This window comes from Diabrotica undecimpunctata, chromosome 5 (assembly GCF_040954645.1).
Source record: "Diabrotica undecimpunctata isolate CICGRU chromosome 5, icDiaUnde3, whole genome shotgun sequence".
NCBI lineage: Eukaryota > Metazoa > Arthropoda > Insecta > Coleoptera > Chrysomelidae > Diabrotica > Diabrotica undecimpunctata.
Window position 1 is genome coordinate 10,171,582 of NC_092807.1, and position 16,542 is coordinate 10,188,123.

The window sequence follows — 16,542 nt, forward strand, 5'->3', positions numbered from 1 at the left end:
CGGAACGTGAGTCAGCACGTTATACAAGTTGTCATAAATCTTCAGGTAAGATTGAATTTTAAAATATTTTATGTGTGGGATAAATAAAAAATATTTATGTAATTTATAATTGGGAGTGATCTACTGATTATGTTTTCTGTATATTTGATTGATGTAAACTTATTTTTTTACAGATATTTTGAATATGAGTTTTGAAAAGCAAGAAGCATATCTTGAAAAGCTTCATGCGGAATTTCTCTCTGATTCTGAGCCAGAAGTTAAATCTGACGATGACGATGCTAGTTTGGAAGGACATTTCGAAGAGAAACAGGACCATGATACCGACGTGGAAGAAGAAATTGAGGAGGCAATCTCAGAAGTGTTGAATGTTCTACAAAAAGCTCCGCATTTCACTGGTAAGGATGGAACAACTAAATGGAAGAAACATGTAGGAAACCGCCAGATACGAACTCGCAGTGACAATTTAATGAATGTAAAAATTTCTGGAGTAACTAGGGAAATACGACATATGAAAACCGCATCAAAAATTTGGAGTTGTTTTTTTACTGAAGAGATTTTGCAAACCATTGTAAACAACACGAATATCTTTATTGAACTGTGCTCTTACAATCTCGGTAATAAATCTGTAAAAAAAGACAGATATTTTAGAACTTAAGGCACTATTGGGTCTTTTATATATAGCTGGGGTAACCAAAAATTACCACACAAAGGCAGATCTTTTGAGGACAAATGGCTCATCGCCAGAGATTTTTAGATTGACAATGTCCCTTGTACGGTCCAAGTTTTGATGATAAAAGAACGCGATTAGAGATGCAAAAATATGACAAATTGGCAGCTGTGAGAGAATTCTTCGATTCATATAATTCAAATATACCTAAACATTTTTCATTATCAGCATATACAACAGTAAATGAAAAACTGTAAAAAGTAAAAAAGAATACTTACTTTGAGTGTGGCGATCCCAACTACTATCCCGACTGACATTCCTGGAACTGCTGTGGTACCTATCATAACTCGTGTCTCTGGTATCTCGGGAACTTCTTCTTGACGAACTAGGATATGGGTCTCGAGGTACTTTGAAGCTATCTCTACTGTCTATGCTCGTGGTTGAGTTCTGTCTAGTTCGATTCGTGTTCCGAGTTTGGGAGGTGCTGCCGTCTCTAACGCGACTTCTGAAAAGTTATAAAATAGGAAGATTCTTCTACTATTCAAAACTCAAAAAAATGGGTCAAAAATAGGTGAAAGTTATTCATTAAAATGCATTTTGTATCGCGAGAAGAAGAGCTATTGATTTAGTAGAGGATTAGGTTTAGACGACAGATCATAATTGTTAGATTTATCACAAATGTCAATAAAAAAACTCAAACATTTAACTCACCTGTTTTTACTCCTTCTCCTATTTCGCCTACAAATAAATTAATATGTATAATGAATGTCTTGTACTTTTCTGGTCAGAATATCTCAATTCTACCATCAAATATAAATAATTACATTTTTTATTTTATATCTCTTGATGTTGATGAGGACGGTTTGACTTTAGTCTAGCCTTCGATAGATGGCGTTGCATGAGGTTGTGACATCTGTCATTAAACGTGTGTAAAATTGTATTTTATACAAAAAACAATTAATTTGATTTTAATAGTCGACGAAAACAGACATTTTAGTATTCGGTTTGGAAAGAAAAATGTTTATGCATTTTAAATGTATCTGATGTTTGACCATTATTTTAGAATTCACATTCTGAAAGTTTCACAGCATTACATTTTTACTCTTATTATCATTTTTTTAGCCTCATTCTTTCCTCTTGATATATTTTCTTGCCTCGTTGATTTATTTTATTTCCACATATGTTTTCCAGGTTCCTTCTTTCTTTTAACTTGTATTTGAATATACTCATTTCACCATATTGGTTCTTTTTTTATTCCGTTGGTTTGTATTGAATAGATGGTTGGAATACTTTGACCAGACACTTAATATAGAGGAAGAAAAAGAAAACCTGGAAGACGAAAGGAGGCTAGGACCCACGAAGGTTTATAAAGCCAGAATGATGATGACGATGATTTATATTGACAGTTTCACATATCTTGAGTGCTTTTTCCATTTTTTTTTTCTAAATTCTTCCCATCTCTTTTTAAGTTCCAAATTTGTTTTGTTCATTCATAAATTTCTGGTTGATATTTCCTATTTAGGATTGTTCCCATTTTCGTATTTTTATCTTGATATAGTGATTACTTTCTATAACTATTATGTTTAGTTCAGCTGTTACTATCCTTATTTCAGCATATTATTCAGTTTTAATGTTAATAATTGTACGAGGTGTATATTCTATCTATACTATGTAATTTACCTTCTGCAACAAAAGTATATTTATCATCCAAATTTTGTTCCCAGAAAGAATTTCCTTTATGTAAATTATCACACAAAACTCGATCATCCTTACTCCATTTCTATTTAAAGCTTCTTCCCCTGCCTCCCCATACATTACAGTATGTGTTTCTCTATTCTGATGTCTAAGATATAGGCCAGGGCCGATAACTTTTGAGACCAAAAAAATAGTAACACGATGGAAACCATTGGAAAAGGAAGAAAGTATATCAAAAATAATTTAAGGGCTCTCTGAGATCGAGAAGCGGAAAAGGGTGAGTTTTTAAAGGTAAAAAACAGTTTATCAGGATTTCCGGTAAAACTTATTGTTAATTAACAAATCTATTTTTTATTTTTATTAAACTATCTGACACTGATATTGTGGTGGTTAAGCACTTCTTTCATTTTGTTATTTATTTAGATTGTTTCAGTTTATTGCTGTATCTTTTGGTCGAATATGTCTCCGAGAATCATTGAGCTAGTTAGAGCCAACGAAATCGTTTGTTATAGACTACACATTGACTCCCAAATCCTATTATACCTTATACATTGAAGCTTCGTTGATAGCAGGTTGCAATTTCAACACTTAAAAATGAGAAAAAAATTATTTATATACATACCTTCTAGATTTACTTGCTGAAGCGGGCTGTTCGTTAAGGTTTGCAGGCAAAGATTTCATGCCTCCTACTTCTTGCAGACTGACTATCGAAGAACTTCTCGTAAGAGCGTCGCTCAAATATTCAGATTCTAGTCGATCTTGCAGCTCCACCTCTTCACTCCAATCCTAAATTGTATAACAAAGATTGTAAGAGATTCTAAAATAAACATATTAAATGCTAAGAAAGTTTTTCGAATAGTTTAAAATATTAAACTAGGAATTCAATCGGATTATCAGTGACTAATCCTATAATTAGCACGAGAACTGGCTCAAAATCGATAATTTTTCTATGTAGATCAATATAAATAAAAAATCTATGGTCGCGTCTGATCATTTTTGTCGCTTTCAAGGTAATACGTCATTATTTATTTGTCGACGGTCGAATGTTATATGTCAAGTGTCAATTGTCAAACTTGGAATCGAGTCGTGAGTTCCGAAAACACAACAGCGGAAAATAACAGATGATGAAGGCAATCTTGTCATAACCAAAGAAGATAGAAAGAAAGTATGGGAAGAATACTGGGAGAAGCTTTTCCACGACCTTAGAACAATACAAGAACCCACCATTGAAGAAAATTTAGGTCCCGAAATCATACCAGAAGAAATAACGGCAGCTGTCAGACAAATGAAGGATGGAAAGGCACCGGGACTTGATAAAATTCCTGCAGAACTGCTGAAGCTAATAGATGCAGAACAAATAAAAATAATAAGTGAAATATTTAATGAAATATACAAGGCAGGAAAAATGCCATTAGAGTGGCTCAAATCGGAGTTCGTACAATTGCCCTAAAAACCAAGAGCAAAAGTTTGTGAAGACTATAAGACCATAAGCCTAATGAGCCATCTGCTGAAGCTGTTTTTAAAAGTCATCCACAAAAGAATTTACCGGAATTGTGAGGAATAAATTGCGCCCAATCAGTTTGGATTTGTGAACGCCGTTGGTACGAGGGAAGCTTTATTTAGGCTGCAGGTATTGTTTCAGAAATGTAGAGATGTCAGCTGTAATGTTTTTACATGCCTGATTGAGTACAAAGGCTTTCGATATAGTCAGGCATGACCAAATGATGAAAGTGCTGAAGAGGACAGGGATTGACGGAAGAGACTTAAAAATAATAGCTAACCTGTATTGGAATCAATCAGCGGTGCTCCGAATAGATGGAGAATATACAGATCAGGTAAAAATCTTAATGGGAGTGAGACAGGGGTGCATAATTTCACCACTGATTTTCAATCTGTACTCGGACCACATTTTTGAAGAGGCTCTAAAAGATATTGATGAAGGCATCTCAAATAAATGGAGTCAAGCTCAATAACCTTAGGTATGCAGATGATACAATAGTGTTTTACAATACCATAGGATGGCTGAAAAACTTAATGAACAAAATAACGGAAACAAGTAGAATATATGGACTGAATATAAACACCAGCAAAATCAAGTTAATGATCATCAGCGAAAACATAACTGGAACAAATCTGTAAAGTGTAAAAAAAAGTGCATTCTTGACAATGAGTTCTGTGTTCAAGAGCCATGACCTCATCCTAGAAACAAAAATAAGGCTCCTTAAATGTTACGTATACTCAGTGCTTCTGTACGGAGTAGAAACGTGGACATTGAAGGCGGAAACTCTATCAAAACTTCAGGCTTTTGAGCTATGGTCATACAGAAGGATTCTGAAGGTACCATGGGCAGACAAAGTTACCAATGAAGAAGTACTGCGGAGGATGAACACAACCGCGGATTTGGTCAACATCGTGAAGGGTCTTAAGCTGCAGTATTTGGGACATATAATGAGAAATCAAGGCAGATACAAACTACTCCAACGCATTTTGCAAGGTAAAATTGAAGGAAAAAGGGCCCCAGTGCGAAGAAGAATATCCTGGCTTGCTAACCTGAGAGCATGCTATAGAAAGACCTCAACACAGCTATATAGCCGTATAGCAACCAACAAAGTCATCATAGCCAGAATGATCGCCAACGTTCGGAACGGACAGGCACCCTAAGAAGAAGAAGGAGTCGTGTCAAATGACAAGCAAGTCACTGTAGAATACGATGGGATGTAAAGTAGTAATTGATTAAAAGTATGAGAAAATAGTCCGGTTGCTATTCATATATTTTAGTTTATGTCAAATGTCATCTGTCAAAATTTAAGTTATTGTAGAACACGATGAGATTGCAATTGGCAATGCAGATTAGTGATGATGTATATTACAAAAACGTTGATGTACTTTTTCTTAATACTGATTCGACTGTAAAATAGTCGATTTTACGCTACAAGCGGACAGGCGGAGGTATATACGAGATATAGGATATATAATTGTGTAAAGAGACATAAATATAAATTTTTGTCGTTAGAGTTGTGAGGTTATGTCATTTGTCAGCTGTAATCTGTCAAGTGTTATCTGTCAAATTTGGAGACGTATCGAATGGAAAGGAAGAGCATTAACCTAATTATTCATACTTATTGATTCGTATGAGAAAATAGTCGATTCTGTTTAATCAATAAATATCTTTTGTACTTACCAAAGTTGAAGATATCATGTTGGGAATTAAACTATTGATCGCTTCGGAGCTAATGTGAAAATCTAGTTTTTCTGGACGGGGTTGACTTTGAGCCTGCACTTCGACAATCGGATGCGCTGGTTGTATGCTTGGCGGATCGTCCCAGCTTTCTTCAGCGGCAACGCTAGGAGCGGGCTGAGTATAGTTATCTTTGCTGCTACTTCTTCTGTCTCTGTCTCTACGATGATCTCTTCGTCTATCTCTATGGCCGCCACCTAATACCCAAAATAACATAAGCAACAAAGAAAAAGTTTATAAAGTCTAATTTATCCTTACCTCCACCTCTTCTGTGATCTCTATTATCTCTGTATTCCCTATTATCTCTGTATTCCCTATTGTCTCTTCCATCCCTATGATCTCTATTATTTCTGTTATCTCTATTATCCCTATTGTCTCTAGGATCTCTCGGGTCTCGATCTCTTCGATTGTAGTTGTCCCTATTGTGGTTTTCTCTATTGTGCCCATCTCGGTTACGATCTTTTTGGCGCGGCTCCCTATAATCGTCTTCCCACCTTTGATTGTAGTGCTCCCTATAACCGTCTCTATTATTGTCTCGGTCTCTATTGAAGTTTTCTCTATTGTTGAAATTGTCTCTTTCCCTGGGGAAATTTTTACCGTCCCTAAAACGTCCAAAGAAATAAATTACCACATATATAGAAAAAAGAAGTCAAAATCACAATTTAATACAAAAATATTCTATGATACTTTAATCAGCACTCTCCCTTTATCTTTGTCTCCCTCTCCTGTCGCTCTCTCCCTCTTTAAAACCTCAACATAATAATAAAAACCATGTACGAAATGCAACATTCATAATGTCTAATAAGATGTACAAAATAGAGGAAGGCTCCTCTATTTTAGGTGGTCTCTATTAGAAAATAGTGATATTACCTCTTATTTGACTACTTCTAATTTGCTTTGTAAATAAAAGGTAGTTTTACTGGTAATAGATCTTTACGGCCTTCATAAAGATCATTTTACGGATCTGTACGTGACTATTACTTGGACCGACAAATTAAATGGTCATTGGAAGTTAAATCCGACAAAAATTCGGATTATAATACTAACCATATTGCACTCTCGATGTCGGTGTAATTTACACTGTGTAAATTTTTACTATAGACCTCAGTCTGTCTGCTTTGCTTGTTTCCCTCATTTTCAAAGTATTGTTGATAAGTTGAGTTCGCGTTTTGTGCTTTTTGTACATTACAATATTACATTTATTTTTACAACCACGGGTGCGAAGAAGAAAATGATGCCTATTGAACTAAAACGTGAAATCATTGAAAAACATGAGCAAAGTGTACAAGTAACTGACTTGGCGAAGATGTACGGGCGTACCACATCAATGATATGTACTGTACTTAAACGGAAGGAGGTGATAAATGGTATAATGCCAGCTAAGGGCGTTACAATAATTTGAAGCAGCTTCAAGGAGGAACCTTAACACAAAAAGTATCGTATGTGAGAAGGCACGAGCGATTTACGAAGATTTGCTAAAGCAGATCCCACACACTTCCACAAATGATCAATCGGAAGACTCGTTTAAAGCCAGTCGGAGCTGGTTTGACAACTTTAGAAAAAGGACCGGCACGCACTCCGTCGTCAGGCATGGTGAGGCAGCAAGTTCGGATGTGAAAGCAGCTGAGGTTTACATCAAAACGTTTTCCGAACTGATAGAAGCCAAAGGATACATCCCCCAGCAAGTCTTCAACTGTGATGAGGCAGGGCTTTTCTGGAAAAAGATGCCGAATAGGACTTACATAACAGCAGAGGACAAGACGATGCCAGGTCACAAACCTATGAAAGATAGATTAACTCTACTACTTTGCGCCAATGCGAGTGGCGACTGTAAAATCAAACCTCTTCTAGTGTACCATTCAGAAAATCCCAGAGCCTTCAAGTCACATAGGATTTTAAAAGAAAAACTGCCAGTTATGTGCAGGGCAAAAGGCGTTTGTGAAGTGGATAAACCTGGTGTTTGCCCCTTCTGTTAAAAAATATCTACAGCAAAACAACCTAACCATGCAAATCCTTCTTGTCCTCTCTACCTACCAACCAACACCACTTATATCTTGCAGCCCATGGATCAGCAAGTGATTTCTAATTTTAAGAAGCTGTATACCAAGCACATTTTTCGGCGCTGCTTTGAAACTGTTTGTTTCGTGACGGAGAACACAAACCTTACCCTTCGAGAGTTGTGGAGGGACCACTTTAACATAATAATATGCCTAAGAATTATTGAGCAGGCCTGGCTAGGTGTTACAATAAGAACCTTAACCTCTGCATGGAAGAAGCTGTGGCCTGAGCCTGTAGATCAAGATTACGGAACGAATTACACTCGTATGTCGAGTTACCACTGTGTATATATTTTATATTTATATAATATAAATAACAGGTCATGGAATTAAAAAATATATAGCTTGGTAGTAGCCCAGTCACAATGCTGAAGGATGTGAAAATTATGGTTTGGCTTTGAATGATCTTGTTTTAAAATCAAATAATTACGTATATACAAGTTAGGTTATGTATGATAGGTTATGTAAGCACTTCTTAAAGCTTTTACAAGATTTACTAGGCATCCATTTTTAATTTTGTAGTATTCGATAGTTTTGTCATTTTTCAAAAATTTTCCTCCGTAAATGAGTCTTTGGGGTCTATTTCTGTGGGGTCAACCTCTATGACTTCTTCAGCTGCAGGTACGGGTTTTTTCTTAGTTTCCTTGATTTCTTAACTTTTATTGTTACTTAATTTCTTGTAAGGGAGTGATTATACATTCCCAAAAAGGAAGGCTGCTTCCAAGGCCTGCTTTAATTACTTTTTTTTCGAGGGTTCGTTTTTAATCTGGTATATTATGTACCTGATACATAAAAGAACGGAAATTAAGTAATAATACCAACCTTCTATGACCATATTCCCTTCTTTGATTATCTCTTCGATCTTGTCCCTTAGTCGCCATATCATCGTGTCTCCTTGGCCCTCGTCTATTGTCTGAATAATCATTGACTGGAGTCAAGGGCCTGCTTTGGGGACTTCTGACGGACGGCGGTGAACAAGGTCGCGAGCTGGCGGGGCTTCTAATTCTATCTGGTGTCATTGAGTCGAATGGCGTTCCAGGTGGAGGCATTTCTTGTTCGTAATTCAGCCTTCCTCTGCCTCTCGTTTTGCCGGGTAGTGTGTTTGATCCGAAATGTATCTGCAACAAGAATGAAGAGTAAAATTAAATGTGTCATTGTTGTGTCTCCTCCCACAAGGCTGACCGCCTGTTTCTATATAGTAACCTAAAATATCTCTATATAATAAAATACAGGAAAAGGGCACATGAAAATACAAGTCAAGAAATTGATGTTCCTTATTGGTGTTAAATTTCAACCACTGACATAAAGCAATTCTAAAATATCTATGGTAATATGTAACTTACGTTTGGATGGTGATGGGAAGCTGGTGACATGGGCAGTGTATAGTAAGCACCTCCCATTTGAGAATAATTTGGATTTTTCTGAAAAGTGACACTACTTCCGTCCCAGTTAGTTTCTTCCGTCGGAGGCTGCGGTGGTAATTTGATATTATTTTCTTCTAAATATTTCTTTTGCAACCTACAACATAATGTTTGTATTTTGAGAACGATTTCCGAAGTGGAAATTGAAACGTCAATAAACGTATTTTAACCTTTAATTGTGGCTTATTCCCATTTAAATATAAATTAATTTAAAATGCCACAAGAAAATAGCTTCAGAACCTACAACATAATTTTTGGTAAACAAAAATGCAAGAATTATTGATTTATATAAGTACACTGAATAAAAAATAGTAGAAAAGAAGTTTCTATGGTACTAATAATCATACAAACTATACATTCTTGGAGCTCTCCGTTCTACTCTACAAAAGTAACCTCAACAAAAACTTGAAGTAAGTAATAACAGAGTTGTAGCCCCACCGTTAACACATTCTGTAGCGCTGTCGCCTATCACCGTGGGATGATGACTTGCGAAGCTGCTTATAAGCGATTTATTCCCATCGATAGTTTACGTCAGCCCAACGATGCCAGGTCTCAGGATGTTCCCTTAGAACTGGGGATAACTGATGTTGTGTGGATGGTAGGGAAACACTTTTTTGCAACGAGTAAAATCTAGGGAAATGAGGACAACTAAATTTTGCTAAAATATTCAAGAGAGTCCATCAAAAAAAAAAACTTTAATTGAAGCAAGTTTGTAAATAATCTAGTATATTTATATCTCTGGCTCCTGTGAATAAGCACATAAGTCAAAAAATTATCAAAACTGGGATATTATGTACTTAACGTTAAAATGTAATTCCCCAGCCTGTGAATAAACAAATAAGTCCAATATTTTTAAATTTAGAGAATTATGAGCATGTGAAAATTCAAACATCTCGAAAATTACAAAACGTAACAGAATAACTAGTGTTATATGGTTTCAATAAATTTTTGCGAATTGGAAACAAGCCGATAAGTACAGTTATTTGCTTATTCACCACGCGATTTAACGGACTGGGTTCACTTGAAACTTCTATAGTAGGCATTTTATCCATGTTGTAAAATGTAAATGTTATTCGTTATTCTTTGTCATTCTTTTCTCACGCCATGCATCGTCACTACCTCTTAGATGTTTATGACGCCGTAAGCCATAAAAATATGGAACTTAGTATCTTTGAAATTTAATCGGTTTAGTTTATGTCTATCTATAACAGTTGGAATAATTATATTGTGTTACTTCGTAAATACCTAAATCAGTTTTTTTTTATAATTATTGGAATAATGAACAATAGAACAGTATTTATTTTGAGCCTGTGTAATAATCAAAACCATCAATTTGGTAAGTAACACTGATACTATTAATATTTTTGTTTATTTGCAATTAGAACATTTCAGAAAATGAGAAAAATATTAGTCATAATCTTTGTTAGTTTTTTAAGCCGAAATTTTTTATTTTGTCATTTGAAATCTTCGTCATGTTGTGTAAAATTTTTTTAAAAAGTTTATTTAAAAATTCTCATAACGTTTCTTTTTAGGAAATATTGATAATGATGAAAACCAATGTATACCTCTACCGAGTTCGTCAGATATAGAGGAAACACCTTTGTCCAGAACCTATTCATGGATTGAGAAGCATAGCCTAGTCCAGATTAGATGTAGCCAGAGAGAGAATGTTCCGTGTCAAAAGGATCTACAAAATATTCAAGTAGTGCATGATTTAGAGCATGATTTAAATGCAGATTTCCAGTTTAATCAGAATGAATTAAGTAGAGAAATTTTGTCAGAAAATACTCAATTCCACGTAATGGAAAATTGGTCGGACATACAGAATAATGGCAATATAACTCATTATTCTGCTGCACAACCAATACAAAATAATGATATTTCGTATCAATCACGGAGCATGCTGAAAGATTATTTTTTAGAAAACACTAAAGAGTTGACAAACCCTGTAACAGATACGGGCGAAAAATCACAAACGACAGTTAATAACAATTTTGAAAACAGAGTCAAAAGTGAAACCGAATTAAATCTTAGTGATAACAGTATAGATGATCCGAACTTTACCTGCCATTCAGATTTAAATAGCAGCGTAGAAAACGATGGCGAAACAACAGCAGTTCGAAGGAAAAAGAATAAAGACGTTCCTACTCCTTTAGCTAAATGTAGAGGCAATGAAAAAACAAGTCGATCCAGAAAACAGAGAAAACTAGCTAAAGTATTACGAAATACAGGCAAGTCATATTTAACAGAAAAGGGGAAAACAATAGCAGCAAGAACAATGAACCCGTTAAACGACTGCCGCCTTAAGTGTAAAATAAGGTTTTCTGATGACACAAGACGTTCACTTTTTAATGAATACTGGCAACTTGGAGACCGTAATAGAAGAGCAAATTTTATATCCTCTTTAATTTGTATAGTGGATAAAAAAACTGTTCGAGTACGAAGTAATTCTGACAGAGTACGAAAATTTTCATGTAAATATGAAGTTTGTGTTAATGGGAAGCGAGAAAAAATTTGCAAGAAATGTTTAATTGCTACGTTTGGTGAAACAAATGCCTTCATAAACCAAATTATAGTAAACAGACACTCGTCGGTGTCTGCGATAATTATAGACGATCAAAGAGGTCTGAATTCACAGAAAAATAAATGGTCAGAACAAGTTTTAAATGAAGTTGTTGCACATATCGGAAGCTTTCCTGCATACGAGAGTCATTATTGTAGACAAACAACATCTAAATTATACTTACAATCTGATTTGACTATCGCCAAAATGTATCGCCTTTATAAAGAGAACACTGAAATAAAAAATTGTGTTTCAATGACAATCTACTCTGCAAAATTCCATGAACTAGGGCTCAAATTTAAAAAGCCCCAAAAAGATACGTGTTCTAAATGCGATAGTTTAGCAATTAAAATATATGCAGAAGAAACTGAAAAGGAAAACTTAATCTTAGAGCAGAAAAAGCATCACGTAGCAGCTCAAGAAGCGTATAACGCAAAGTCAAGTGATAAAACTTTAGCCATAAATGATCCGACAACTGCAGTATTTGCTTTTGATTTGCAACAATGTTTGCCAACTCCGTATTTAAAAACATCCATTTCATTTTACAAACGGCAACTCTGGACCTACAATCTAACTGTCCACAATTTAGTTACTGCTATAGCTACTTGCTATATTTGGAATGAGTCTGTTTCAGCCAGAGGAGGAAATCAAATTGCCTCATGTTTGTACCGACATCTTATGGATCTTCCATCAACCATAAAAAGAGTATGTTTATATTCGGATACATGCCAGGGCCAGAATAAAAACAGTCACGTGTCAGCAATGTTTATGAGCGTTTTGAAAAACAAAAGTACAATAGAGTATATTGATCACAAGTTTCTTGTAAGTGGTTATACACATATGGAATGTGATGCAGATCATTCTGTTATTGAAAAGGAGAAGAAGAAAACTACAATGAAAATTAACCATCCGTATGATTGGGTACAACTTATAAGAATCTGTAAACAAAAGAATTCTTTTATAGTAAAAGTAATGGAATCCAACGATTTTCACAATTTTGCAGCATTATTGAAAACTGATTTGATACAAAAAAAAGTAACTGAGAGTGGGGAAAAGTTTCTTTGGAAAGATCTGCAGTGGGCACGTTATTCTGCAGATAATTTTACAACTCTGTATTTCAAGTCGTCACTTAATAATGAAGAAGAATTTAAGTCTGTCATCTACAGAAGAAGAGGAAAACAATCAACCCAGCTTCAACTACTCAAGCTGCATGATGGGCCAGTTCCGATAAGCAAAGAGAAGAAGAAAAACCTTATGGAACTTTTGCCTTTCATAGATAAACAATTTTGGCCATTTTATCAAGAGTTGTTGGTAGCTGATGTTCCTGACATCGACCCCGATTTAGTGGAAGTCGATCCTGATGATATTTAGATATTTTTTGTGCTACTTTGGTTTATAATAAAATATTTTGATTAAAATTTTGTGTAATTATTTTAGATGTAAGCAAATACATCACACCTAAATGTGCCTAATACATATAACTATTTAAGATATCTTGAGATACCTCAAATTCACACCTATAGTACAACCGTGAATATACGGATAAGTCATTCAATCTCTTCTAAAACTTAATTTAATTTAACTCGTTATATTTTTATCCAATAATAGTCTCTTGTTCTCGCCAAAAAAATGCTTTTGAATGTTTAAACGTTATTCTGCGATTTTCCACGATCCCGTAAACATTGTTTCGACTCTCCTGAAAAATTTACTAAAATTGACTTATGTGCTTATTCACAGGAGCCAGAGCTATATTAAAGAATTATGTGAGGCTCTTTTGCCTATCTTAACGGGGGTACCCTTTCCAATCGACAAATACCGGAAAATTGTTTAATAGCATTGTAACAAGAAATGTAAAATGGTCCTTGAAGCCACACTTCTGCTGTGTAAGCAATTTGTGTAATCGCACGAATAAAATTTTACATTTCTCAGAAAATCATAATAAACGTAGACGTCGCCGTAGGTCATCCAGTGAAGATGTATTGTTATTCTCCCTTAACTACTGAACATTGAAAAGAACCTGCTCCCAAATAATGTCTCTCCTCAAGAATTATTACACTTAACACCACTCGTTTGTCTGTCATTGCAGGTATTTTCACTGAAGCAACGTGGTATAAAAATACTCACCTTGGCGGCAGATTATTGAATTGATCCATTCCGACTAAACTGTGTCTTCTACCACTTGGTGGCTTCGACTGAATTTTTTCGTTGTAGTTGCGACCCGGAGGGCCGGAAGGTTCTACACTGCGGGTGTCGCGTGACCGGTTCCAGTTGGAGTTGGCAGAACCATTGTTCACTCCTGCAATAAAAGAAGATCATTGAAGTTGTTTAATCAAAGACATAAGCAGTAATTGTTATAAATAAATTAGTTGTGACTTAAAAAAAATAAGACATATAAAGTGAAAATTTTGTATTATCTTGTTGTACATTTCTTTTATGCAAATCTTTAATAAGACGCAACCCTGTCTCACTCCTCGTCGGAGTTATATGTCTTTGGATGTTGTGTGCTCTATTTCAATTGTTGCCGTTTGGTGCCAGTATAGTTCTGAGATAATTCGCAAGTCTTGTTGGTCAACTCCAGTTGTTCTCAGAATTTCGATCATCTTTTGATGGTTAACGCAGTCAAATGCTTTTCGATAGTCAATAAAACATGCATATACATCTACATTCATGTCTCTGCATCGTTGCGTTACCACATTTAAAGCAAAAAGAGCCTCAATCCGTTTCGAAATCCGAATTGAGTGTCACTCATCGGGAACTCGCACTTCTTGTAAATTCGTGTATGGATAATTCTGTGAAAAGTTTTAAGGACATGAGACATCAAGCTTAATATTCGATAATCATCGCATTGTGAGGAATTACGATTTTTTTGGTAATGCTACGAATGTTGATTTTAGCCAGTCTGTTGGTATTTTACCTGTGTCTGATGACTATATCTGTAAATTCATGCCTGTAAATAGATTTGGTTTACAATAACCAACAGCTAATATAGCCATCGGTGAGTCTATAATAAAGTACAAAGGTAGAAGTGTATTGAAATAGTATATGCCCAAAAAAACAATAAAAAGGGGCTACAAGATTTGGACACTCGCTGATAAAAAAGGCTATCTATATAATTTTGATTGTTATACAGGCAAAACAGACGACTATGTAGAACACTCTTTAGGCGAAAAAGTAGTTCTAAGGTTGACAGAGAACTTGAAGCAAAAAAACAATATTTTATTATTTGATAATTTCTTTAATTCCTATGACTTACAAATAAAACTAAAAGATCTCGGATTTTATTCATGTGGAACAGTTATGTCAAACAGCAGAAAGCATTTGCCAAAATTACGTGAAGATAAGCAACTAAAGCAAGGTGAGTACGATTATCTTGCAAGTAGGGATGGAATAACTTTTATTAAATGGAAAGATAGGAGGTCTGTTTATATTCTTTTTAATTTTCACGATCCCACCCAGACAACTTCTGTACAAAGAAGCCAAAAACATGGATCGAAAATGTCCTACGGCTTTGGTTCATTATAATCTTGACATGAATTTTGTAGACAGGTTTGAACCAAATGAAGTCTTCATACGAGTTGCATAGGAAAAGCAAAAAAGAGTGGATGAGAATTTTTTTCCATTTTCTAGACTGTTCTTTTGTAAACGCCTTCATATTACATAAGATACGCGGTCTACAAAAAATATCTCTAAAAGTCTTTCGAAGAAGAGTAATAGATGGATTATTGGCGAAGAAATATGTGGAATTAACTCCAGCTAATTTGGAAGAAAGTAGTGGGGTACCAATAAATAAACGACAAAGAAGGTTGCCTGAAGAAGTAAGATTTACATCTTCAAACCACCAGCCAATTCCATTCAGTACAGATTTGCTGTGTTTTAGTACTACATCGAGGACCGTACCATTTGTAAGGTTCCTTTATGCCTCAGCAAAACAAAAGATTGTTTCCAACAATATCATAAAAAATTATAATTTTGACGTGACAACGTCTTAAATTAGGTTGTGGCTCGGAGTCACTCATGAAAAAGTGTAACGCCCGCTCACGTCTGTTACGATGAGTCACCGAACGAGAGAGAGGCCCGCCGGACCGGCGAATGCCTTGCGTCTCTCTCCCACTCAAACATGATCGGTCCGCTGCGCGCGCAGCACTAGAGAATTAGGCGCGTTGAATCGGTGCGTGCTTGTGTCTCTGTCTTTCTCGAGCGTTCTTGGCGTTGGAAAACCGAGAAAGCGTCATAATACAAGTTCACACGTGTGGTTAAGGTATCGTCAGCTGTGTCTGTAGTGAAAATGTGGAGTGCTTAGATTCGTCATTTACAACAACTACAACAATAAAGGTAAATAATTGTACACTAATATTTCATTATCGTAAACTATGATTGATTGATTAATTGTTAGATTGACACAAAAGTTGAGAAACTGAGTTTATAGGTTATGTCATACTATTGACAAATGTTGATAGTGTTAAGTAAATTATTAGTTTAAATCACTCTGCAATCAATCGTAATTCAGTCGATTGAGAAGAAACAGCGCGTTTCAACTGCAAACAACTATTGTGCAATTTAATAATATTCATATCAATAAATATTCTACCGAGAAAAAGACGTTGTCACGTAAAATCTTCGCCCGTAAAACCGACTTTACAGGCAACCGATTTTTTTTTTATCTGAATATAGAGATTTTTAAAACAATATTTATTATTTCTAATAAACAAAGAAAATACTGGTGTTGCACAGTGGTACAACTGTTGTACCACCCTCTATATGTTAAGATGACAGGTTTTTTAAATGAAATTTCTTATTTTTTATTTCTGTTGATCATCAACTACAACTTAAACACAAAAAAATGTTTCTTATTTAAAACTTTATTTTGTGTGCAACTGGGGTCTAGAATATTAACAGCCTTA

General features: G+C 35.2%; 1 protein-coding gene across 3 annotated transcripts in view; it reads right to left on the minus strand.

The window, feature by feature from the left end:
* The window catches only part of Smg6 (Smg6 nonsense mediated mRNA decay factor), a 323,010-nt gene that overhangs the window by 283,896 nt on the left and 22,572 nt on the right, over nt 1-16,542 (minus strand). For 2 of the 3 annotated variants that reach the window (XM_072531432.1, XM_072531433.1), the window contains exons 4-11: nt 13,766-13,937; nt 9,001-9,175; nt 8,480-8,775; nt 5,859-6,202; nt 5,544-5,797; nt 2,985-3,148; nt 1,379-1,405; nt 946-1,172 (exon numbers count right to left, since the gene is read on the minus strand). In XM_072531432.1, coding sequence (XP_072387533.1) covers nt 946-1,172; nt 1,379-1,405; nt 2,985-3,148; nt 5,544-5,797; nt 5,859-6,202; nt 8,480-8,775; nt 9,001-9,175; nt 13,766-13,937 — 1,659 coding nt within the window. The remainder of the gene's footprint in view (nt 1-945; nt 1,173-1,378; nt 1,406-2,984; nt 3,149-5,543; nt 5,798-5,858; nt 6,203-8,479; nt 8,776-9,000; nt 9,176-13,765; nt 13,938-16,542) is intronic. The other variant, XM_072531434.1, reaches the window with a different exon arrangement.